This window comes from Danio rerio, chromosome 17 (assembly GCF_052040795.2).
Source record: "Danio rerio strain M-AB ecotype USA chromosome 17, GRCz13ab, whole genome shotgun sequence".
Classification (NCBI taxonomy): Eukaryota; Metazoa; Chordata; class Actinopteri; order Cypriniformes; family Danionidae; genus Danio; species Danio rerio.
The window spans coordinates 54,772,987-54,800,088 of NC_141037.1; the positions used below are offsets into that span (position 1 = coordinate 54,772,987).

At 38.1% G+C, this 27,102-nt stretch overlaps 2 protein-coding genes, 2 long non-coding RNA genes and 1 other non-coding gene across 6 annotated transcripts in view; 3 read left to right on the forward strand and 2 right to left on the reverse strand.

Moving 5' to 3' along the window:
* LOC147840044 (uncharacterized) overlaps positions 1-681 on the reverse strand; it is a 107,498-nt gene extending 106,817 nt beyond the window's left edge. The window contains exon 1 of the long non-coding RNA XR_015513973.1: positions 137-681. This is a non-coding gene — a long non-coding RNA (uncharacterized LOC147840044). The remainder of the gene's footprint in view (positions 1-136) is intronic.
* The window catches only part of daam2 (dishevelled associated activator of morphogenesis 2), a 155,671-nt gene extending 133,606 nt beyond the window's left edge, over positions 1-22,065 (forward strand). For both annotated transcript variants that reach the window (XR_015513863.1, XR_015513864.1), the window contains one exon: positions 21,918-22,065. The gene's annotated coding sequence lies outside the window, so the exon portion shown is untranslated. The remainder of the gene's footprint in view (positions 1-21,917) is intronic.
* LOC141378390 (uncharacterized) lies at positions 10,532-11,786 on the reverse strand. The gene is made up of 3 exons (XR_015513937.1): positions 11,700-11,786; positions 11,007-11,072; positions 10,532-10,918 (listed from the first exon to the last, which is right to left on the reverse strand). It is a non-coding gene; the product is annotated as an uncharacterized LOC141378390 (long non-coding RNA).
* trnas-aga (transfer RNA serine (anticodon AGA)) lies at positions 13,358-13,439 on the forward strand. Its single transcript has one exon. It is a non-coding gene; the product is annotated as a tRNA-Ser (tRNA).
* Positions 13,649-25,567, forward strand: hs1bp3 (HCLS1 binding protein 3). Its single transcript, NM_001256221.1, is given in 7 exon segments — positions 13,649-13,723; positions 15,630-15,795; positions 17,741-17,948; positions 18,078-18,231; positions 23,552-23,673; positions 24,451-24,574; positions 24,848-25,567. Coding segments are annotated over 7 exon segments (1,038 nt in total). The 5' UTR covers positions 13,649-13,697; the 3' UTR covers positions 25,086-25,567.
* The last annotated feature ends 1,535 nt before the right edge of the window (positions 25,568-27,102 follow it).

A 27,102-nucleotide genomic window follows, 5' to 3' on the forward strand; every position in this document is an offset into this window, starting at 1 on the left:
TTAAAATACATTCAGTTAAATAAACTTTAGCATTTATTTATTTATTATTTATTTATTTATTAAACAAAAAGCCATTTACTCGCACGCGCCCGCAGTGGCGTAGCGCAAAATGCGGAGGCCCCCCTGCAGGGATCACCGACGGGGCCCCCAGTTGAAGGGGGGGGGCGGGGGAGATTGGCGGGGATATACACATATACACATAGATATAGATATACACATATATCTATGATCGGGAGTTTTCCTGGATGTTAGTATGCATTTTTTTTTAATTATGAAAATTTTTATTTTACATCACTTTTCTACATTGATGGATCACTTATCGCACGGGCATTCCTGACGAAAAGCTTGTGTTTGTGTGTATGAAAATGTACTATTCACTCTCCCTGTTAAATTTGATCTAATCTTGTGCTAAAATACAGCTCCTCTCCTGCTTTCACTTCTCATACTGACGGAGGGAGCGATTCGTTTGTGAATGAATCTCCGTTATGAACGACTCGTTCGCTAGCCGACAATAATACAAGTTTCTGGCACCACAGCATCTCTTTGTCATATTTCTTTTGCATTGTTTGCTGATTTATTCAACAAACCTAGCATAAACCGAGTGTTTAGTGCGAGTTGGAGCTGCTTTGCCGTATGGTGAATGCAGTAAGTGACTATAGATATTATTATCAATAACGTGACCTGTTTAGCACAAATTTCAAAACATACAAAAACGTAAAAAACTTAATCCTATGAAGTGTTCTGCCTTTGTGCTTTGTTTTCTTTGTAATAACACTGTCTTGACTAGTGCGGTTGAATGACATTTGTCCTGGGAGCACTGTACCAATGTGGCGGCGCTATTGACGCATGCTCAGGGTCCCTATGCGATATCTAGTGTATATATCTATGTCACAAATTGAGGAGCGGGGAAAGGAGGCGGAGTGGCGTGACAACGCGGGGAATTCTTCACAAACTGAGGAGCGATCACAAACCGAAAGTGGCGAGAGCGTCAAAGTAGCCAGAAGTCATTCATTTTTTAACGAGAACCGGCGGCGAGAAACAGCGGCGCGTCTTCATTGGCCATGACGCGGTTCGGCGGCAAGCAATCAGAATGAAGTAGTCCACCGCTTGAGCGGAGTTCAGAGAACACAGACCTGTAAACTTTGGTTCCGACCACAGTTGTTCCCAAGAGTTTGATTATTGCGATTCCTGGATTTTCAATTATTAAAAATCGCGACGACGTGGGGCCCCCTAATTACGCGGGGCCCCCCCGCGGTGCGTGCCCTGCGGGCCCGTCCGCTACGCCACTGCGCGCCCGTCAGAATCGGCAGGCTAACTTAGAAGCTCCATTGAATATACTGGGGTAAAATAAATGCTCATATTATAAAGATATGGCAGGGGAAATGTAATTTAATGCAGTGCTTCTTGTACAATCTGAGACCCACTTTAAATCGGATATCACACAGCTAGAGGAGATCGCTGATTTTTTAAAGAAAACAGACCTTAAACGCACCGGATTTTGCATTGCCATTCAATTCGCCGGAAGCGCTTAACCCAGGTTAATGCAAATTAAAAGTCCTATTAGCATGCTTCGGCATATACCCCATAGAGTATCCGTTTGTTAGGTGGTGACGTGTTGGCGGCGTACGTAATACTGTTTCCGGGTCCAAGCTGCCACTCATTTGAGTTAAGAAATCATTCGTTTATGACCACTTTTTATTCATATCACTCATTAAAGTTAATATTTATATAAAGTCATAGTGAACACAACAATCTCTGGGCTTGCTGCATCACAAATACCAAAATTTTAACAATTTATAAAAAAATATCAATGAATCACTTTCTCGCCATTTTATATCAGGCATGGACATATATATTGCGATCGTGATTTTCGAAATGCTTTGTAAACATTTATTATTAAAACTACAGCATTCTGACAGTTAACTACACCTGTACGGCAAGGTATTTGAACTTACACATAGAGGTAAAGTTGGTTTTATATTCGCACATTCAGACTTTCCTCTTGATAATATAATTTCATAAAAGTACTATTTGCAAACTCTAAATAGCGAAATCATATTAGCAGCCAACGACTGTCAAAGTACAGCATTGTTCACAGTAAAATAAACAGTGTTAATATTGTTTTCGTCACACTTGCAGGTTATTTCAGACGGAATATTCAAAGTGCCGTGGTAAACAATAAAGGGAGTGTGTCACAAGTTGTCACTGAATGAATGTGTGAATAAAAAACCAAGTTTACCTTAATAACTTTCACATTTCATTCTTAGCATTCAGTGTCCGCAGTTAAATTAACCATAACAGTTTTTGATAAAATCAAAAACAAGTAATGTGTATGATTCAGCATAGCGTGAACGTACCTGTTATGACAAACTGCAGAGTCCAGCATTTTTATTAGGCCGTCACTCCATTTAGCTCCCTTTTAGACAAAGACATCTGCAGTTGGCATTAAAGCAGTGTGGTGTACGGTAAAAGTTAAGTTCTTGTTGGCGCAATAGCCTAGTGGTTAGCGCGCTGACATAAGGTGCAATAGCACGTCAGGGCATTGCGAGTTCGACTCCCGGTTTGACGACATTTCCCTACCGTACCCCCTGTCTCTCTCTCTCTCCCACTACACTTCCTGTCTAAAATCTGGCCTATCTAATAATAAAGGCAAAAATTACATCTTTAAAATAAATAAATAAATTAAACAAAAAAAAAAAAAGTTAAGTTCTCTATTTTTCGAATTTGGCATCCTACTGCACAGCACGACTATTGCAGCCTGTCTTTTTTTTGCAACCGGGGACTCGTATGACGTAGGTTGGTAATTGGTCTATAGGGTATATGCGGAAGTATGCTAAAGGACTTTTAATTTGTTAAGCTGGGTTATGCTCTTCCGGTGAACTGTATGCCATTACAAAATTGGTGTGTTTAAAGTCTGTACACTGGCTGAGTAATATCCGATATAAAGTGGGTCTCAGATTATATAAGAAGCACTGCATTAAATTACTTTTTTCCCCTCCATGTCTTTAAAATATGAACTTTTATTTTACCCCCAGTATATTCAATGGAGGGGTGACGCAGTGGAGCAGTAGGTAGTGCTGTCGCTTCACAGCAAGAATGTCGCTGGTTCGAGCCTCGGCTCAGTTGGCGTTTCAGTGTGGAGTTTGCATGTTTTCCCTGCGTTCGCGTGGGTTTCCTCCGGGTGCTCTGGTTTCCCCAACAGTCTAAAGACATGTGGTACAGGTGAATTGGGTAGGCTAAATTGTCCGGAGTGTATGGGTGTGTGTGTGAATGAGTGTGTGTGGATGTTTTCCAGAGATGGGTTGCGGCTGGAAGGGCATCCGCTGCGTAAAAATGTGCTGGATAAGTTGGCGGTTCATTCCGCTGTGGAGACACTGGATTAATAAAGTGACTAAGCCGACAAGAAAATGAATGAATGAATATTCAATGGAGCTTCTGCGCTCACCTGCCGATTCTGACAGGAGCGTACGAGTAAACGGCTTTTTGTCTCGTTTACGCTTGAGCAACTAAATAAATGGCAACGTCTATTTAACTGATTATTTTTTAATTACATTACAACATCGCTGCTGTGAAAGGAACTGTATAAAGTGGAAAAAGTCACATTAACTGTTTACTGAAAGTTTATTAGTATGGGAAGAAACACTAGCTCCGCATATACCCTATTGCAGTTATATATAAAAAAGCTGAAATTCCCATTGTTTTGTTTTTCTCCTTAATTCCAGAAAAATCATTTCAAAGAATATATCTGCATTACAATTAATTGCCATATATGGCTGCATAGGAGAAATGCTTTTTGTGCTTTTTTTATCTTGGTCATTTAACAAGGCAATGTTAGTAGTTGTTGACATTTTTGTACAGATTAACTTGATCATTCAATGAAATGTATTTGTCGATTTTCTCTTATGAATTTGTCTGTTTTATTTTTCAGTTGCAGCACAGACAAAGCCTGCACTCAGCAGTTCCTTTCTTTCTCTTTTTTTTTTGCCATTGACTTGCATTCTTGGACAGATAATCTCTTTCCACCCCCTCACCTCTCTCTTGTACTCAGTGACACCAGTGTGAGGGCTGATTTGGTATGAAATAGTAAATTAGCCGGCCACACTATCCAGTGTAGTACCCTGCCAAGCACAGCACTGGATGAAAGATAAAAAGTTTCTGAATTAGAGAAACTTTTAGCTATGTGCTTTATGTTGTAATGTCATGGAGGCAAGTGGATGATGCTCATGAGATGGACGTGAAAGTGCTTCTGTTAGACATGAAATTAAAAGAGAGACATTAAATCACTTAGGCACATCAGAAAATATATCTAACAAATGACAAGGTGCTATGCTTAGAAAATGTCTCACAATTTAATGCGTGGTTTTAACTATCCAATTGTTTGGAATTACTTGATAAATTAGATATCTAATCATTAGATTTTATAGGTATTTAATCTAAATAAAAGTTATTAATATATATTTAAATTAATGCCTCAATTTAAAGGGGCTCATAAAGCACACGATGTCTAATTTAAACAGCAAACGTTATGGTAACACTTTATAATAACTACACACTTAGAATCATTTATTAAGCATTAGTATCTAGTGAATTCATTATTTGTTAAGCATTAACTCTACATTAATAAGTGTTAGTAAGCAGTTTATAACTGCAGCTACAAATGCTCTATTCTTGACTTATAAGCACCTATATAATGTGTTTAATAATTGTATTTTCATACTTAGTTAATGATTTATATATTCATTACTAAATTAAGTATTGCATTATTTGCAAACCAGTTGTATTTAGGAGTAGTTGAGGGTTTTTTGAATCGTTCAAAATGAGTTAGTAAATGATTAATAAACTATTGAAATCAATGTTTATGTCTTATTATTCAGGCATATACTAATAGTTAACTAATATGTTAATAAATGCTTTATTAACTCAACTTCATGCAGTTTTGTGACCTAATCTAAAGTGAGGACTATTCATGCTTTATAAATGACTATTAAAGACTAAGAATCGAATGAACAATAATCTGTGCAATCTTTTCTAAAAAGTAAAATTACTGTAAACTTTAAACAATGCCAAAAACAGTAGTGTCAAAATATGACATAAAACTGGATAAAACAACAATATAATAATTAAACATTATAATAAGATGCAATGTTTAAACTCTACAGTGATTTTATTTTAGATAAGGTGGCAAAGATTTATTTTTTAATTGAATTACAGTTTCATTTGTGTATCTTTAATTGAATAGGAATGAATAATGTCATTTTTCCTGTTTAGAATTTAACTGAGCCTTTATTTGTCATTTATAAGGGATTTATAAAGCATAAATAATCCTCACTTTAGATTAGGTCACAAAACTAGATGAAGTTGAGTTAATAAAGCATTTATTAATATACATAGTAATCATAAATACATGCCTGAATAATAAGACATATAAACGTTGATTTCAATAGTTTATTAATCATTTACGAACTCATTCTGAATTATCCTAAAAACCCTCAACTACTCTTAAATACAACTGGTTTGTAAATAATGCAATACTTAATTTAGTAATGAAAAATAAATCGTTAACTAAGTGTGAAAATACAATTATTAAACACATTATATAGGTGCTTATAAGTCAAGAATAGAGCATTTGTAGCTGCAGTTTTAAACTGCTTACTAACGCTTATTAATGTAGAGTTAATGCTTAACAGATAATGAATTCACTATTTGCTAATGCTTAATAAATGATTTATAGTGTGTAGTTATTATAAAGTGTTACCAACGTTATTTAAGGGAATGTTACTGCATATTAACAAGGGATTAGAAGTTCAAGGTTCAAGGAGCTTTTACTGTCATATCAACCATAATTTATGAACACATTGCACAATGAAATGAGACAGTTTCCAGGACCAATTTGGTACATAAAAAGATCACAGAACTATAAAAAAGCTGTGCGATATAATACAAAACAAAAACAGTTAACACGTTAACACGGTTAACAAGACTATAGAATAAACTGCCTTGGTCACATATTGTGCGGGGTCTGCAAACAGTGACAAAAACATTTAATTAAAGATAAAAAAAATGAATAAATAACAAAATAAAAACTGAATAGAATATCGTTGACCAGAGTGCAGAGTATCACTGTGCAAATAGAGCGGAAAATGTGCAAAGAACATTAATTCCATTCAATTCAGCTTTATTTGTATAGCGCTTTTACAATGTAGATTGTGTCAAAGCAGCTTCACATAAATGGTCATAGTAACTGGAACAGTGTGGTTCAGGTTTTAGTGTTTAAGTTCAGTTCAGTTTAGCTCAGTTCAGTGTGATTTAATCATTACTGAGAGTTCAAACACTGAAGAGCCAATTCATCGATGCGTAGCTCTACCAATCCTGAACCATGCGAGGTAGTGGCGACAGCGGAGAGGGAAAAAAAAAACTTCACCTGATGGAAGTGAAGAAAAAAAACCTTGAGAGAACCAGACTCAGTTGGGCACGACCATTTTAATTTCTCTGCTGGCCAAAAGTCTTGTGCAGAGCTTCATTCGCCTAGGTTTAGGCTGGAAGCTGGCCTCAGCGAAGACTCGTCTGTCCCTGGAGCGTCGCTGGAATCAGACTCATGCTCTCCACTCCCCACGACCATCAGCGCAGCAGCAGCTCAGGATATGGCCTGGTCCCGGATATGGAATCCTTGGGATCATCACGTCGCTGGTCTTGGATCCAATCAGTGACTCCGCATAATCTGAGGACCTCAGGATAAGTATCCCCGGGTGAAAATAGAGAATAAAGAAAATAATTAGCGTAGCTGCTGTTCAAAGTGTATATAAGCAAGATGCAGAAGCCTGTGTGGAACCCGCTAGGTGATGCATTGAGTGTATGCTTTACTAAACAGATAGGTCTTTAATCTAGATTTGACATTTTAACATTAGCAGTATTGATATTGGTGTGTAAATACATACATAAAGAGAATACATAATTTACCTTTGAGTATGTAGTGCTGTAACTACAGCTGCTGTGTGCCCTGCTAAAAAATCCAGCTTAAACCAGCCTAGGCTGGTTGGCTGGTTTTAGCTGGTCGACCAGGCTGGTTTTAGAGAGGTTTTGACCATTTCCACGCTGGTTTCCAGCCATTTCCAGCCTGGTCTTAGCTGGCTGACCATGGCTGCGTCCGAAACCGCCTACTACTCAGTAGGTACTGTATTTGAATTTAAACGTACTACTCGGCTGTTAGAAAAGTACGTTCTATACAGTATGAATGTGAAAAGTATATGTGTCCCAAATGGCACACTATACACTATGCACTCATGCACTATGTACTTATGCACTTACACACTCAACAGGATAGTATATGTATGTAGTGTCGTCCCAAATGGCACACTAATGTTTTTTTACTAAGCGGAAATTCAAACCGTTTTTCTGATGACGTTTGACGGTCGCCAAATCAGTGAAATAAACGACCGAATTATCAAGTAATACCTGCCGCGAGTATTGCCGCATTCACCATAGGGAGGCGCTATAATCACTCTCGTAGGAGAATTTTGCTTTCACCATCCAAAATAAATAAAGTTATCCAACATGTGCGCCCGATAGCTCCGCCCCTTCCGCTATGTAAGCAAACCTGCGGTCGTTGAGTGCGTGAAGTGTCCATCATTACACACTTCATTTTAGCGGCTGAATGAGTGCATCATCCGGGTAATTAAAGTGCATTTAATATTTTTAGAGTTTTCAGTGTGAACACACTACTTATACTATTTATACTACAAAATGGCGTAGAACAGTGCATAAGTATGCGATTTGGGACACAGCTTATGAATGGAATTCGAACGTACTACATCTGCCATTTTGGCATGGTCACATGACCTACCTGTGTCATTTGCGTCGCTTCACTTCCATTCATGAATTCTATCGCAGGGCATTATGGGATAGCGCAGCGTGCATGGGATGTGCACTCCAGAATCTCGCCGGAAGTAGTAAGTCATCCGGGTACTTCTCGTCTACTGATTTTCGTATTCTATGAATTCAGACATACTACTCTGCTCGCATACTGATTTTAGCGTACTATATAGTGGAAGTATGCGGTTTCGGACGCAGCCCATGTGTTGGATGACGATCTCCTCCAGAGGTTGAAGATCATCTTGTATCATGTCTTGCATTTACTTTCAGTATGATTATTCAATCATAATTTTTGGGGGGGATCAGTTCTCACTGTTAACTAACTCTCAATTACAACTTAGATTTTTTTTCTTTTTATAAGTGCTTATCAATAGGATTGTAGTTGTTAAATTAATTAAATTCACCTTTTTTTGTATAGCGCTTTTACAATGTAGATAGTGTCAAAGCAGCTTCACATAAAAGATAGTAAATTAGAACAGTGTAGTTCAGGTTTTTTAGCGTTTATGTTCAGTTCAGTGTAGTTTAATAATCACTACTGAGGGTTTAAACAATGAAGAGCAAATCTATCAATGTGTGGCTCTACCGATCCCAAACCATGCAAGCTAGTGGCGACAGCGGAGAGGGGAAAAAACTTCACAAATTGGAGGAAGTAATGAAAAAAAACCTTGAGAGAAACCAGACTCAGCTGGGCATGACCATTTTAATTTCTCCGCTGGCCAAAAGTCTTGTGCAGAGCTGCAGTCTCAGCGGCGGAGGCTGGAAGCTAGGCCTCAGCGAAGACTCGTCTGTCCCTGGGGCGTCACTGGAATCAGTCTCAAGCTCTCCACTCCCCCATGACCAACGCAGCAGCTGCTCAGGATACGGCCTGGTCCAGGATATGGAAACCTTGGGATCATCTCGTCTCTGGTCTTGAATCGAATCAGTGACTCTGCATAGTCTGAGGGCCTCGGGATGAGTATCCCCAGGTGGAAATGGAGAATAAAGAGATTAATTAACGTCACGAGTGTGTTTTTGAAGCTGTTTGGTCACTTCATTCCTTTTATTCTGATCGCATATAAATCCGATCGCTCAAACCACTTCAGAAGGTGATCTGGGATTCATTCCAGATGAAATTGGACAGGTATAATAATTCTTTGTCAAAATTCATATAAACAAAATAAATTATGACCTGGAGAAAATCAGATCTGCCCCTGAAACACCTGTAGGTGCACTTTTACTGCCAAAATTCTATTAAAAACATGTTTACTATAAGCATAAAACATGTTCTATCACCTTCAGACCTGTAGCCAGGGGGGTTCGGGTGACTTGAATCGGAAGACGCAGCCCTCACTGACAAAGGTCCAGATTTTGTCCTGTTTTGACTGCTATGCCATCATAAATAGTAAAAATAATTCATGTAAAAAGGTTTTAGACCAAACGAAATCCTCTGTGTGCTGTTGCTATACGAAATCCTCTGTATGTTGGGACTATAATCTGATGTAAGAGAAGTCTTCTTTCACTACTGTATTGTTTTGAAACATAGAAAACATTTTACAGGTACCTTTTATTCTAAATCTTAGACTTTATTCCTGAAATAAAAATGAGCAATGTAAAGGTGTGAAGCACCAGAAGCTGACCATATTAAATTAATTTGAATATATTTTGGCTGTTGTTGATATCCAGGAATTTTCAAATGTACTTTTTTTTTTACTAGAAATAGAGAGCCTAGAAATATTCTGAATAATTCATTATTATTGTTGTATTATCATTGTTGTATCATCATCATTATTATTATGTTTTAATTATTATTTTAATTGAAATGGCCAAATTGTGATTGAGGACAGTTGAATGTGCTGGCCAGTTTGTTTTCTGTCTAATAAATGATAGTAGGCTAGAGTTTTTTTTGCTTCAAAACAGATTCCTATTTTTTCCTAATGATATTTGATGTAATCAGTTTGTATTTTAAAAATTAGTCTTGTTTTAATATTTTTATTGCAATATTTAGGAAATATTTTAGTACATCAAAACGTGTGGTAATCTGGCTAGCTAATCCAGCAAACAAAATCACTAACATTCAGTATTTAATTCTCATAGTTACATAAAAACTAAGGCGCAAAACTGCAAAAAGGTCCACTTTTTTAGAAAAAATAACCACCCCTGGCTACGGGCCTCACCAGGCTGGCTACGGGCCTCAAAGGTGTTACTTTGTGCCCTGCTCTCCCCTAGGGCAGACCATTAACCAAAATAGAAGCTTTTTACACATAAAAAACCTGTCAACAGGTATAGCCCTTATAGCTGTTCATGCCAATGCCAACCTGATAGCCTAAATCATTTCATATGAATAGGACCTGCTTTACATCTCTAAAGAAAAATAGGTGTACTTGTCTATAACAATACCTGCCTGATTCCCCAAATCATTACAATCGTTAGAGACAACAATCATTACTAGACAACCATCAGTAAGCATAGTCCTTCAACAATACCTGTTTGATAACTCAAATAATTACAATAAGGACATCTATATGTTGTATTAATTTGAATATATAGTTTTATTAATTAAAATAAAGCTTGCTATTTCATAAGCGCTATAATCCTTATACATAAACCTATATCTTTTTATGGTTAAATTATGAAAATGGTGTGAACTTTTACATTCACGTTAGAAAACAACGACAATCCATAATTGTTTAAAAAACAGCTTTTATTTTAAACAATATACTAAATAGTGTAAAATAGGAAGATAAGTATGATAAAAAGGTGCTTTTAAAAACGGCTACACAAACAGACCATGACATATGGGATTTGGATGGACTGGTCTACTTTCTTTGAAGAAGAGCTGCAGCCAAGTTTGCAAAAGCTGAAGTAAAGGCCTCTACTTCCTTCCGTCTTTGTGCCATCTCTTCCCGTCTTAGTTGCACATCTACATCCAACTCCTGCTGTCGCATAGCCATTTCTGCGTCTCTGTCCTGACGTCGCATTTCTTGCTCTACCTTGATTTGTGTCTGCGAGTGTTCACGCATGTACAGCAGAAAGTCTTCGGTTGTGAAACTTGCTTTGCGTTTTCGAGACTCTGGAGGAACAAAAGGAGCGAAACAGTAACGTTTAGCCTCAAATACAGGATAACATAAGGTTACTTGATAGATCAAGTCTCAGAATACCTGGTCGTGTCCTTGGAGGACTGTGATGTGATCCCTCTCTGATCACAGACGTGCTGTCATTTCTCTCTGTAATATTCATATACAGCCATAATTATTTACTGGCATGAAAAAATACATATAATAAGCTGGTAACATAAAGGGACTTTGAATGAAAATGCTATTTAACTAATGGTAACCCTACTGAAAAAAACAGCTTAAACCAGCCCAGGCTGGTTGGCTTGTTTTAGCTGGTCAACCAGACTGTTTTTAGAGGGGTTTTGGCCACTTCCAGGCTGGTTTCCGGCCATTTCCAGCCTGGTCTTAGCTGGTCAGGCTGGGAGATGACCAGCTAAAACCAGCCTGACCAGCCAAAACCAGGTATGTCCAGCTTAAACCAGGCTGGTCAAGCTGGGTTTAGCTGATAATTTTCCAGTCTGACCAGCTAAGACCAGGCTGGAAACCAGCCTGGAAATGGCCAAAACCCCTCTAAAACCAACCTGGTCAACCAACTAAACCCAGCCAACTAGCTTAGGCTGGTTTAAGATGTTTTTTTTTCAGTAGGGAACATAGAAGCACATCAATTACTGTGCACCTTAACAGAAGAAACATTGTAAGAAATTGCAAAGCAAACAAATATCATGTTAATAACAACATTAAATGATATATCTCCATATGTACACAAATCTTTTCCATTAATTAGTTTTGTTTACTTACCGACTGTAAGTGTAGTTGGCATCCTATCCTGAGTGGTCTCCCTCTTCATTTTCTTCTTGTAAGCAAGTGTGATGGCAAAACTAACATAAGTGAAGTGTGCATCTGGCCACCTCTTAACCTGACTCAGTAAAACTCCGCCTTTCTCATTAACCCCGCCCCAAAGCCCCAATTGGCCTGATCTTACCCAAGGTATTCGGCGGAGGGCCCTGAGTGCACCAGCACAGGCTTGTTTGTCATTGGGGTCAGCAGCACAAAATGCATCATATTGTCCCTACCCTAGTAAACAATCATCCCGAGCTGATGCTGAAGACAAACAATAGGTAAAAAACAAATATTTTTATACATTTTGGTGCACTAAACTGATGGGAGTATTGACCTAAATCAACTTAAACACTTCCTGACAAAAGTCTTGTTCCAAGTTTTAGGAACAACAAATAACTTGAATTCTAGTTGATCATTTGGTATCAGGAGTGGCTTATGTGTCAGGCAAAGGCCTCTAGATTACGCTTATTTTATTACAGCATAATGAAACATTATGAACTATAGAATGAACATAGAGGATGCCAGGGGGATAAAACAGTAAAGAAAAAAAATACAATGTGAAATACATATAAAGTAAAACTTAAAATAAAAATACAATATTAGGAGTGTAAGTAATTTAAAATGAAGTACTGATGTTACAGGGGAATTTTAAATAGGGCATGACAAGATAATGTTTTCCTACCCTTAGTGTTCCCTGAACTGTGTTCCAAAGTATTGTTTCAATCCATTTATGAATACCTTAAAAAGTGGTTTATTATTGGAGAATTTGCATTTATGGATGTGATATTTAGCAGGTAAAAGTAAAAGATTCATGAAGCAGAACGCTTTCTCTGTACTATTGGTTTTGAAGTTTGAAATGCAGCAGGAAACTAGCACAGATCCACATTCAGTTGTGTTGCATGCATTGAAAAGATTTGAATATAATTGAAATTTTATTGTAGTGAAATACATTTTAAAAGTATCATTGGCACTCATATACAACACATACATACATACATACATACATACATGCATACATACATACATACATACATACATACATACATACATACATACATACATACATACATACATACATACATACATACATACATACATACATACATACATATAGCACAATGTGGACATCTGCTGGTTACAAGGGGTAATGCACAATATAAACTTGTTTGCTGTTGTGGACATATTAACCCCTTGTGGACATATTATTGTAAACCCTTTCGAGTGTTTTTACACGGGGTTTTAAAAAATGTTTTCATCGTAGCATAATTCACAAAACACCATGCGAGCATCCAAATAAAAGGTTTATAATTATGCACATTATTTTCCAACATATCCCTCAGTAAATAAAACTATTAATAAAAGTGCTGCTGCATCGTAATTTTAAAATATTTTGTTTTAATATATTGCAAATGAAATCAGGCACAGATGAATGTTTTAGGCTTTACATTAGACTGAAAAAGTACTGAAAAAGTTTTTTTTTAATCTTAAAGTGAAACATTTTTTTCGCATGCTGCATTTTTTCTGTTTTTGTTCTAATAATCTTCACATATATTGTTCGTCACAATGCTTTTCGGGATGTCACTTTTAAAATTAGACAATCTGCCAGCTCATCACGTGTAGTCGTGGCCGAGTGGTTAAGGCGATGGACTAGAAATCCATTGGGGTCTCCCCGCGCAGGTTCGAATCCTGCCGACTACGAAATATTTTTTTCTTATCGCGTTTGATTGTGTCCTTAATAATATATATTTCCTCAAACCAATATTATATCTCTGACAAAAAATGTGAAGAATGACAATCGCATTGATTCATCGTATTCTTCCTCTCAAGTACTCGAAAAGAAAATGCAACTGGTCTCATGACCTGACGTCACGAGGTTTAGTTCCTGATTTCAAGCTCTCCGTTTCACTTCATAATTTAACAAGTCAAAGATATCGCTTGTGGAGAACTAGTTCAACAATGTCAGACGGACGTATAACAAGCAGGTAATTCGGGATGTAGTGTTATTGTATTAGTCTAATTCGTGGCATTAGTCATATCGTAGGTCTCTACACTGTTACTCTGCATGTGATCTCTTAACTAGCGAAGATTTGTAGCCTATACGACAAGAGTGCAAATCTGATCACAACACAAATGTTCTTTGTGGACAGTAAGTGGTCATGAAGTTTGGAATATTTTCTATGAATAAATAAATATAGAAATCATTCTAAACTATATCAATTACTTATTCTAACATTTAAACTTATTCTATTGACTTTTTAAAAATTATTATTATTGGTGTTTTACATCAGGGGTTCCCAATTTTTTTTAGCCTGCAAAACCCAAAATGACAATGCCAGTGACTTGCAACCCCTAATATACTCTGAGGTGGTTATAAATACAGAAACCTTGCATGCAATGGCGTACACACACCAAGTCTATTCTTCATTTAATTTTTTTTTTTTTTATGTATGTCAGTGCTGTAAATGGGCAAGAAACTTTAACCAGGTGTTATGAAATCAATCTGCTTCATCTGACACTGTTGCTGTATCTTTAATATAATGTAATTACCCCAGGGGTCGCAACCCAATAGAACTGGTAACTATAAGCTACTATAGTAAATATATAGTAACTATAAACAACTGTTTTTTTTTTCTCTTCGGTAGGTTATGGATAAAATATGGTTATGGTTTAATAAAAATACATAGATTTTTCGAAATCACCAAGCGACCCCCCCTTTGAGAACCCCATTTTGAGAACCACTGTTTTACATGACCATACATAGTTGTATACAATACAATACAGCATAGAAAAAATAACAAGACTGCTTTAGTTTTCCTATTTTCCCACTGTTCCCTCAAAATTTAAGAAATAAAATATATGAATTAAAAACAAACATATCCGCTGAGTAAGAAAAAAATAATAAATTGAAATAAATAATAAATAAAATAATTTATTAAAAAGAATACTAATTAAGCAAGTTTACAATTAAAGAGTAAAAAAAGGAAAAAGAAAAGTTTGCGTTAAGACATCAATATTCCACTATCCAGTTATTCACTGTGTATTAAAGCCGATATCAGCTCAACAGGGTATTAATGATTTATCTTAATTTAAATTACAGTCCAGCCTTGACTATCTAAAGTGCTTTCTTCCTTGTTTATTTCCATAAATGTGATACTCCACAATAATAACACATGCTGTGTTAAATACCAAAAAAAAGTGAATTATTATAAGTGAATTATATCTCAAGCGATATTAACATAATAAATAAATACATTTAATATTTAAAAATAACTTTTTTGAAAGGCAGTGGAGTACAAAAATAACAGTTAATACATATAAACAGAACAAGCACTGACTCCTCTTGATAGACTCTAGACATGAATTTTGGGTCCCACTTTATATTAAGTGGCCTTAACTAATATGTACCTACGCAGGAATTAAGAGTTTGTTACAATGTACTTATTGAGTAAATACATGTATTTATTGTGTACTTATGCTTGATTAAATATATGTATGTAATTACATATGTAGTTAACATTTGTAACTACATTTGTAAATACACTGTTGACCATCCCTTACACCTTAACCCACCTTTAAACCTACCCATACCACCAAACCTGTCCATAACCCTACCTCTATCCCAACTCAAGAGCACCACAAGTGTTCACAAATACATTATGAACACAGTAAGTACATTGTATTTAATTTTTGATGCAAGTACATAGTAGTTAAGGACACTTAATATAAAGTGGGACCGAATTTTGTTTATATGTGATTTCTTGTGATAAGTTTGTACTTACACATTCAATGCATGCACTTCAGTATTGGATGCTCAACTGAATTGGCTGAAGTCAGTTCTAAGACAATGATTTTCTAAATCTTTTCCTACTTATGTATTTCTTTTCATAGGCCGTTGCAAAATGAGGCTACTGGCATCGACCTCCATGTGCCACTCTATCAGGAGATCCGAGGATCGGTGATTACAGGGCATGTGGAATATCAGATTGTGGTTGTGACCTGCCTTTCTTCCTTCAAGTCAGCAATACACAAAACAGGAGACGTTCTGCAGTTTGTTGTGTGTAACTGTCTATGGTTGTACAATTACAATTTTTTTATTAGTTTTTGCAGCACTATAAGGTAGTGTTATTTTAAATTCATGACAACAATATTGGTAATGATATTATAGTTTTTCTCAGTCGCTTTGGTACATTTCTCACAACACTATTTACAAGACTGTAATATTTCAGCCTCATGTATTCCACCATATTATGTAGTGATCATTTTAATTTATCGCCAATATTACCCATGGTGGCGCAGTGGGTAGCATGTTCGCCTCACAGCAAGAAAGTTGCTGGTTCAAGCCTCGGCTGGGTCAGTTGGCGTTTCTGTGTGGAGTTTGTATGTTCTCATTGTGTTTGTGTGGGTTTCCTCCGGGTGCTCCGGTTTCCCCCTCAGTCCAAAGACATGCGGTACAGGTGAATTGGGTAGGCTAAATTGTCCATAGTGTGTGTGGACATTTCCCAGTGATGGGTTGCACCTGGAAGGGCATACGCTGCATAAAACATATGCTGGATAAGTTGGCGGTTCATTCCACTGTGGCCACCCCAGATTAATAAAGGGACTAAGCCGAAAAGAAAACGAAAGAATGAATGAGTCTCAAATATTAACATTAATATTAGTATAAATATTGAGAGGGGCGATGGCCTCTGTCGCCCCCCCTCGACCGAAAGGGAGTCGGGTCCAGATCCCCGAGCCCGTGCGGTGACGCAAACGAACCCGGAGATGCCGGCATGTGCCCCGGGAAAGAGGTCTCTTTGAGGCAGTGGCGCAGTAGGTAGTGCTGTCGCCTCACAGCAAGAAGCTCACTGGGTTGCTGGTTCGAACCTCGTCTCAGTTGCCGTTTCTGTGTGGAGTTTGTATGTTCTCCCTGCCTTCGCGTGGGTTTTCTCCGGGTGCTCCGGTTTCCCCCACAGTCCAAACACATGCGGTACAGGTGAATTGAGTAGGCTAAATTGTCCGTAGTGTATGAGTGTGTGTGTGTGGATGTTTCCCAGAGATGGGTTGCGGCTGGAAGGGCATCTGCTGCGTTAAAACTTGCTGGATAAGTTGGCGGTTCATTCCGCTGTGGCGACCCCGGATTAATAAAGGGACTAAGCCGACAAGAAAATTAATGAATAAATATTGAAATGTAACAAGATTTGCTTAATTTTATGAATATTAATGATTGATAACAACAAGTTATTATTTAATTATGAATATTCAGATTGAACTTACAGTTAAATGGAGCAGAATTTGTCCAACTCAAATATGGATATTGAAATTGCTTGAAGTTTTTTTCTGGATGCTCTTTGTTAACTTAGGATTTGTGTGGTATTATTTGACCCTTACGATAAGACTTTTCATTGTCCCAAAATTATAAGTATGAGACTATGTCTATTTTATTTACAATATCTTCACAAATTGCCTGTATTAGTTAAAATGAAGATATTCAAAGGGAAATATAGGTCTAATATTACTGGTGCTTGGTGGATATAAGGTGCATGATTTCATCATTACATCCTGTCCACTTTGGCGAGGCAGTGGCGCAGTAGGTAGTGCTGTCGCCTCACAGCAAGAAGGTCGCTGGTTCGAGACTCGGCTAAGTTGGCGTTTCTGTGTGGAGTTTGCATGTTCTCCCTGCCTTCGCGTGGGTTTCCTCCGGGTGCTCTGGTTTCCCCCACAGTCCAAACACATGCGGTACGGGTGAATTGGGTTGACTAAATTGTATGAGTGTGTGTGTGGATGTTTCCCAGAGATGGGTTGCAGCTGGAAGGGCATCCACTGTGTAAAAACTTGCTGGATAAGTTTTCGGTTCATTCTGCTGTGGCGACCCCGGATTAATAAAGGGACTAAGCCGACAAGAAATGAATGAATGAATCATGTCCACTTTAAGGCGACTATAGGGCAGATTTCTGTGAAATATTGTGTGTTGTTAAATGCTCTACATTTCTGAGATGATGATTATGATTGTTCTGTTTCAGGTTTCTAAAAAATACAGTGAAATTGAGCAGCTGTACTACAGTCTGAAGACTAAGTATCCAAGCATACATCTGCCTCCAATGCCCCGCAAAGCCCTGTTTGTGAGTGAGACCGACCTCTGCAACAGAAGGGTGGCTTTTGATGAACTAGTCAAATTCCTTTCCAAGCACCCACTTCTGGCAAATTGTCCAGAGTTGCTGGAGTTTTTAGGTTGGAAAACCAACATTTTTCAGTTTTCCATACTGCAATTAATATGAATTCATCCTGACATGTTAATATTATTATTATTTATTGAATTGTAATCAATTTTGTTAGGTAATATATGTATTGTGTTGGTAGGAGCAAAGACAACGGCTGTTGAAGTCAAAACCATAAATAAGCCTGACTTTATTGAGAAAGAGGTGGATGATGGTCTGGATTTTTTTGAAAGCGGTGATCCTCTTCAGAAGCCGTCTGAAGACGTGGAATTATTGGATCCGCTGGGCAGTGAATGGTAAGGTTCTCTAAATATGTTATTGTAATAGGGTTGTAACGGTATGAATTTTTCACGGTATGATAATCGTCTAAAACAATACCACGGTTTGACGGTTTCGCGGTATACGGTATGTTACAAATGTTACAAAATAATAGAACAGTGAAGCAAATTTGACTTTTTCCAAATAATATATTTTTAGTTACTATAAACAACACCACTTACAATGAACAAATAAAAATAAAAAAATAATAAATAATGTGTCAAAGTCCAAATAAAGTCCAAATAAACATGGTGCAAATCCTCAGTAAAAAATAGATATAAATATTTACTATACTATAAATAGTTACATAACGAAACTAGATTCAATATGGAACATCCTTAGGTTTTATGTGCCAGCATGGATATGGTTGTCTGTGGATATGGATTTGGATATGGTTGTCTGCAATGCAGACAAACAGCTGCACCTTCATTTGCGTCTTTTGAAAACAGCAAGAGCAGCAGTTCGTCTTTGCTGTGTCACTGTTTTGTCATGTTTCTGTGCTGCTGTGCATGCAAAAGTACTTAGTATGAGAATTATTTCATGCAAAACTTTTTTTTTTGCTTTTTATTTAGCCGCGCATAAATGTATGCCTATCTCTCATTCAGTGTTGTTTAAAAAGCTCGTTTTTGGTCCACAAACAAAAGCGAAACCTATGCTTATTGGTTGTGATATAGCGAGTTTGAACCAATCTGGGCATGGAGGAGGGACAATGCATCAATGTATCATGTCTGGTTTGTCCGGAGACACAGTGACGAGCGTTTCTTTGTCAAATCAGCGTTGTCAAATATTGATGACGTAACCGCACTGATTCCGGAGCCTCTGAAAGTCCGCGAATGTTATGTGATACAGCACTGGAAAGCTGAGATTCTCTTCTTTATGCCAATCTTTGAATTGTATGAATCGGATCAGCGGATCAAAAGTTATTAAACATTTAAGAGCAATACTTATTTTTAGCCGTGGGCGGCTGTCTCGGTCTTTAAGGGTTAAAACCGTTGATATGCAATTGTTCATGGTATGATAATCGTGCACGTTCAAATCGTGGTAAACCGTCATACCGGTATATTGTTACAACCCTATATTGTAATAATGTTTAACTTTCTGTAATCTATCTGTTGGTGAGCTTGTTCCTCCAGCCACAATAAAGCCAGGGCCTTTGCAACTTACCTTAAATGTGACAAGAAAAATGTGTGTGCAAAAAGAGAAGTCTAGGGGCTGGTTGTACTGGTATGTAAAACATAGCCTTGTTGTGATGTAAAGGCACACTTAAGCCCATCCATACTATGAGTGACACACAGCAACAAGCAACGATTCACTTCAATGGAGAGTTAGCAACTTCCTGTGAACTCCATCTGCACAAACTATATGCTCTTGTCTTTGGCTCGTCACTGATTTTAAAATGGCTTGAGCGTTGCCGACAAAATTCAAAACTTTCTTTAGACAAACGAGATGTCAGTCAGCATCAAAAACTACCAGCAGCAAACACAATTTTGGGGTACTCTAGCCACCCCGGACACCCCTCTGGCTCCACCACTGCCTGCATTACACTGACCCTTGCGTTTCAATGGGCAGGAAGTGGAACAGTTTCAAAATATAAGAAATGTGGTTATTCACTCAAAGTATAGTAACGGTAGGGATTAAGTCAAAGGTAGGTTGTATAACTCGTATCTTTACCCGGGATCTTACTTTCTTTTGGGTTTTACTTTCTAGAGCAGAGGTTCTCAAAGTGGGGGTCGGGACCCCCCAAGGGGTCGCGGGACAATGAAGGGGGGTCGCCTGGTGATTTTCAAAAATCAATAAATTTTTATTAAACCTTAAGACTTACTGTATTTTATCAATAACTTACTGAAGAGAAAAAAATAGTCGTTTATAGTTACTATAGTAGCTTATAGTTACTAGTTCTATTGGATTGCGACTTCTCGGGTAATTACATTATACTAAAGCAGGGGTTTTTAAAGTGTGAGGCGCACCTCCCCAGGGGGGCGCCAGAGCATGTCAGGGGAGGCGCGGGAAAAAATATTATATAATAAAAATATAATTATTAAGTTTAATTATTATATGTATTTTTTATTATTTTTAAATGTTTTAATTAAACAAAGCTAAAAAAATAATACGTCAAAAATAAGAAAACCTTTTTTACCCAGAAGGCCATAGCTGTGAATTCGCTTCTGTTTGGCAAGCCCGCCAAGACATGTATATGCCTGCTAATCATGCTGCTAATACAATGGATCGGTTTCTGAGACCCCCTGATTCAAAGCCTTCAAGTTCAGGGCTTAAACCCAAAAGACGACGATATGATGGTCAGTATTTGAATTTAGGATTTTGTGTACAGGACCAGCTGATGAACCACGACCTTTATGTGTGGTTTGTCAAGATATTTTGGCTAATGACAGCATGAGACCCGCTACCCTTCGGCGACACCTTGAAACCAAGCATGATGAGGTAGCAGAAAAACCTCAAGAATTTTTTGTGTGTTTGTGTGTGTGTGTGTGTGCGCGTGTGTGCGTGCGTGTTTGGGAGGAGGGGGGCGCCAATGGATAAGTTGTGTCAAAAGGGAGGCCCACTGTCTCAGACTTTGAAAAACCCTGTACTAAAGACACAGCAATACTGTCAGATGCAGCAGATTTTGTAACACCAGGTTAAACTTTCTAGCCCATTTACAGCACTGACATACAAAAAAAAACATAGAATAGACTTGGGTCTATTGGTGTGTTTGTGCGTGTCATTGCATACAAGGTTTCTGTATTTATAACCACCACCTCAGAGAATATTGGGGGTCACGAGTCACTGGCATTATCATTTTGGGGGTCGCGGGCTGCAAAGTTTGAGAACCCCTGTTCTAGAGCACATGACGTCCTGTACCTCACTCGGAACATCCGTTAGGGCTTTCCCTACCATAATATACCTAAAACACATATTGCCATAAAAACTCGTCATTGGCAGAAAAGCATTTTCCCTCGCGTAAATCACTTGCGCTTGACACTTCATTATGTAATGTTAATTGTGAAGGGGGCAGGACCACAACAAGAGAAGTTGACTCTCGATAACCAGTGTGCCCCTGGTGGCAGGCCCGTGCAGAGACTGTCCAAAGGGCATGTGCGGGATAAATTTTTATAAGGTGGGGGGGGGGAGGGGGGTTGTTGTTGTTGTTGCGCGCGTACTGAAGAGAGTTGTTTTTGATGGCGTTCTGATCAGCGGTGTTGTCGTGCGCCTACTGTAAAGTGGGGGGGGGTTGGCGTACTCAAGAGCGGTGTTGTTGCGCGCCTACTAAAGGGCGGTTGGGGGGGGGGGGTTGTTTTGTCGTGGGGGCACTTTTAATCATTTTGAAAGGGCACTTTACATCCAAGACTAAAAAGGGCATGTGCACTGCACAGGTTGAGCCCTATTTGTGCACGAGCCTGCCTGGTGGTACTCCATGGTGTGGGGTTGCTTTTCAGGGGTTGAGTTTGCCCGCTTAGTTCCAGAAAACGGAACAATTTATGTTTCAGTATAACAAGACCTTTTGGACAATTTCATTTTTTCAATGTTTGTGGGAACAGAGCATGAAATGCTTGATTTCTATTCAGGTCAGTAGAAAGTGAAGTTTATTTATAAACTAATTTCGAGAGGAGCACGTGCTTATGATTGATAGCTGGTTCACATTAGCTAACACTGATTTACCAATAAGACGACTCCTTAAGGCAAGGCAAGTTTATTTATATAGCACATTTCATACACAGGGGCAATTCAAAGTGCTTTACATAAACAGGAATAAAAAAGACAAGTTTAGGAACATAAAATGCAGACAATAAAAATGATTTAAAACTGTAAACAACCAGAGTATCTTACCTCAGTCATCTTCGTCTTGAAGAATCCCCCCTCCACCCCTACTCCTCCCATTTCCTTGTCAGGGCAGCATGGAGGCCTAGCGGTTAGCACCATTGCCACACAGCAAGAATGTCACTGCCCTAGTAGCAAAGAATTCTGGCCCAGATTTGGCAAAAAGCTGGCACAGCAGGCATTCATCCGGCACTGGCATACAGCATGTGGGCCAAACATGGCCTGGGTTTGGCAGAGGTGGCACTGTTTTTAAGGCGGCACACAAGATTTGGGCCAGATGAAAAACGTAGTATTTGGCCCAGATTTAAAAATTTAATAAGTGGGCCATGTGAGTTTGGCCAGTCTTGACCCACATTTAAAATACACTAAAATAATTTTTGAGTAAAGAAAAAAAATTCTACCAATCAGGTCACTTTGAGAAAAAGCACGCCCATAGTGTGCCTAAAGCGCATCACTCCATGGGTTTATCAATTTCATTGCAATCGTGACACACCAACCTATCTGGCCCAGTTCAGGCCCAGTTATGAGTTATTAACTTGGCTGAGACTTGGCCCAGATATGGTCTGTGTTTGGCCCTTGTCTGGAAGCCAGATTTGGTCCAGTCATGTACCGTAATTCACTGCGGCATGTGGGCCAAGCAAAACCTGATTGTGTGGGCCAGAGCTGGGCCAGAGAAATTTTGCTATGTGGGTGGGTCAGACACTACCTGGCCAAGTCGGCATTTCTGTGCGGAGTTTGCATGTTCTCCTCGTGTTTGCGTGGGTTTTCACCGGGCTCTCCGGTTTCCTCCCACAGACCAAAAACATGTAACAAGTAAATTGACAAATCTAAATTGACAGCATAGACACTCCATAGCATTAATCTACTTCCAACCTTATGCAGCAGGGGAGAGTTCTCAAGACTTACCTGAACTTGGACTCCCCTCTCACTCCTCAATTGGGGGGGAGATATCACAAGCTCAGGGCTCTCTCGCGGGACAGCATGCCAAACACTTCATAATCAATCATCAGCTAAGGGCGAATTCTTGAAAAAAACACAACATCTTATGTTGGTCCAACATCTCTTAAGATTTTGCAAGTTCTGTTAGGTATTTTATCATATGGGTCACACTTTACAATAAGGTTTATTAGTTAATGTTAATTAATGCATTTACTAACATGAACAAACAATGAACAATACATCTACTACTGTATTTATTCATGTTAGTTAACGTTAGTTAATGAAAATACAGTTGTTCATTGTTAGTTCATGTTAACTCATGGTGCATTAACTAATGTTAACAAGCATAGACTTGGATGTTAGAAATGCATTAGTAAATGTTCAATTATGATTAATAAATGCTGTACATGTGTTGTTCATGATGAGTTCATGTTAGTAAATGCATTAACTAATGAACCTTATTGTAAAGTGTTACCATAATATGTAATGGAATGCATTTAAAATTACATTCCCAAACCTGTTTCCTCTTATTTTTTTCCCTAGGCTTAAGAAAGATGTGAACCCAAAGGATGTGTGTCCAGTTGGAAAATGTGTCCCTAAACCAAAATCAGAAACACTGTTTGAAGAGGAAGATGACACAGAACTGTTTACGCCTGCCAAAAAGGGTAACTGTTACTTTATTCATTATTGCTCAGATATTTTACCTTTAGTATTTATGGTTTTAATACCATATTACCTGGCAGTATGGTGGCTCAGTGGTTAGCACTGTCACCTCAAAGCAAAAAGTTTGCTGGTTCCAGTCCTAGCTGGGTCAGTTGGCATTTCTGTGTGGAGTTTGCATGTTCTCTTCATGCTCGTGTGGGTTTCCTCCGGGTGCTCTGGTTTCCCCAAAATCTAAAGTCATGCGGTATAGGTGAATTGAATAAACTAAATTGTCCGTTTTGTATGAGTATGAGTTTAAATGAGAGTGTATGGGTGTTTCCCAATACTGGGATGCAGCTGGAATGGTATCTGCTACATAAAAAATGTGCTGGAATAATTGGCGGTTCGTTCCCATGTGGCGACCTTTGAAATAGAGACCAAGCCAAAGGAAAATGAATGAATGAATATCAAATAATCCTCATTAATGCTCTGAATATATCAATATTTGCATTTAACTATGCTAATTACAGCTGTATCTACTGGTTAAATCTGTAAATAGTTATTTTCTTTTCCGTTTTTTTTTTTTTTCTTGCTTTCTCTGCTTTCAAATAATACACTCGATTGAACATTGCAGATGTTTTCATAATGTAGAAAAGTTTGGCAAAGACTCTCTGCAATGTCCTGACATATTTAACACTCATAAATCTGATAATCTGCATTCATATTACGAAAAACCGACACAGCCATAAATGTTAGTACTTTTTTTTTAACAGCTGACATTTTATTTGTGTCTTCTTCAGGTCATGTGATGTTGTTTGACAACACTCCTTTAAGAAGTATCGACTCTTCCCCGTTTTCTAATACCAGTAATGGTATTAAAATGACTGAATCTAAAGTGGATGAAGACATAGAAGAGCTCTTGAGGTTAGGTTTCATGTACATGTTTAGCTTTTTTTTTCCTTCAGATTGTGTAGTTTTCGTTCATACATTCAAACTGACAAACATTCGAAAAGGTTAAAAATATGGATGGATATTGAAATAGTTATTTAGTTTGGGGGCAAGTAGTAGAGAATTCGAAATTAACAGATGATAGAGTCTGTTTGCATCACCAGGTTCATGTCAGGCACGCGACTGCACAAATATCTCAATATAAATACAATAATAAAGTAGTAAGAGATTTCTTTTTCCCCTTTTCAGTGTGGAAATGGACTTGCATAAACATCTCTCTGTCAGATGTAGGTCAGACACGGCTATGAATCCCATAAAGCCAAAAGTAAAGTCCAAGCCTGTGGCGTCGGAGAGGACTTCCAACTTGACCCAAGCAACTGATCTACAGCTGAGCGGAACTGAGGTTATGAACCAGATGGATATTCTGCAGTACATCCAGCAAAATGATCTACCAGCCAGTGAGGACTTAGACCTTTTCAAGAGCTGATGATCAATTACCATCTTAGGGATGCCAACGTTTAATTAAAAATGTTCCATGAATGCTGTCTATGAAGCCTTTGCCTTGCATTTCATGAGAAATGCAAGAGATGTAAGAATAGAAAAATGAAGACATGAACATATTATTCATTGGTTGTCTTATTGTTGTCACCCTTGGCTATTAAATTATATTAAAAAGTGTAGAAGCATTGTAAAAATACTCAGAATATACATCACATTTGCATAAAAGATGGACTATTTAAACACCACTGTGATAATATACAGTATGTTTATACTATGCAACTTACATTTCCTTAATAAAACTGTTTATTAACTGGAACATTGAGTGATCATGATTAGTCAGAAGGAGAAACAATAGTGTGCTTATAAAGTGTTGAGAGATTGCTTGATGTTGCTACATGAGAAAACGATGTTGTTTGCTGTTGATTCTTTCAGTTGTTGCTCTGATTGTAAATAAAAATCCTGGCAAAATTTGTAATTTTTATTTCTGTTTTGGTATTTTGTATGTACAGTTGAAGTCAGAAATATTAGCCCCCCTTTGATTTTTTTTCTTTTGTAAATATTTCCCAAATGATGTTTAACAGAGCAAGGAAATTTTCACAGTTTGTCTGATAATATTTTTTTCTTCTGGAGAAAGTCTTATTTGTTTTATTTCGGCTAGAATAAAAGCAGTTTAAATTTTTTTATAGCCATTTTAAGGAGAAAAATATTAGCCTCCTTAAGCTAAATTTATTTTTCGATAGTCTAAAGAACAAACCATCGTTATACAATAACTTGCCTAATTACCCTAACCTGCCTAGTTAACCTAATTAACCTAGTTAAACCTTTAAATCTCACTTTAAGCTGTATAGACGTGTCTTGAAAAATATCAAGTCAAATATTATTTACTGTCATCATGGCAAAGATAAAATAAATCAGTTATTAGAGATGAGTTATTAAAACTATTATGTTTATAAATCTGTTGAAAAAATCATTTGTCCGTTTAACAGAAATTGGGGGAAAAAAATTCAGGGGGGCGAATACTCTAAATCATCAGTCATCATCTTGCTGGATTTGTCAGCTGCTTTTGACACTGTAAACCACCAGATCCTGCCATCTACGCTTGAGTCACTGGGTGTTGCAGGCACGGGTATACAGTGGTTCAGATCTTACCTCTCTGACAGGTTATTCAGGATGTCTTGGAGGGGAGAGGTGTCCAACCTACAGCATCTAAACACTGGGGTACCTCAAGGCTCTGTTCTTGGGCCACTTCTCTTCTCCATCTACACGTCATCTCTTGGACCAGTCATCCAGAAACATGGATTCTCCCAGCTATACCTCTCTTTTCACCCTGATGATCCCTGATGGTTCGGCTCGCATCTCAGCCTGCCTGTCAGACATTTCACACTGGATGAGAGATCATCGTCTTCAGCTTAACCTCACGAAAACAGAAATGCTTGAAGTTTCTGCCAAACCGACTCTACACCATAACTTTTCAATCCAGATGGATGGGGCAACCATTACTGCATCCAAAATGGTAAAAAGCCTTGGAGTAACGATTGATGACCAGTTAAACTTCTCTGACCACATTTCTAGAACTGCTTGATCGTGCAGATTTGCACTCTACAACATCAGAAAGCTCCGACCCTTCCCATGTGAACATGCAGCTCAACTCCTTGTTCAAGCTCTTGTTCTCTCCAGACTGGACTATTGCAACTCTCTACTAGCCGGGCTTCCAGCTAACTATCAAATCTCTTCAGATGCTTCAGAACGCAGCAGCACGAGTGTCTTTAATGAACCTAAAAGAGCACATGTCACTCTGCTACTCATCCGTTTGCACTGGCTGCCAGTTGCTGTTCGCATCAAATTCAAAGCTCTGATGTTTGCTACAAAGCGACTTCTGGCTTTGCTCCTTCTTATCTGCTCTCACTTCTGCAGATTTATGTGCCCTTCAGAAACATACGTTCTGTGAATGAACGTCGCCTCGTGGTTCCATCCCAACAAGGGAAGAAATCACTTTCCTGAAC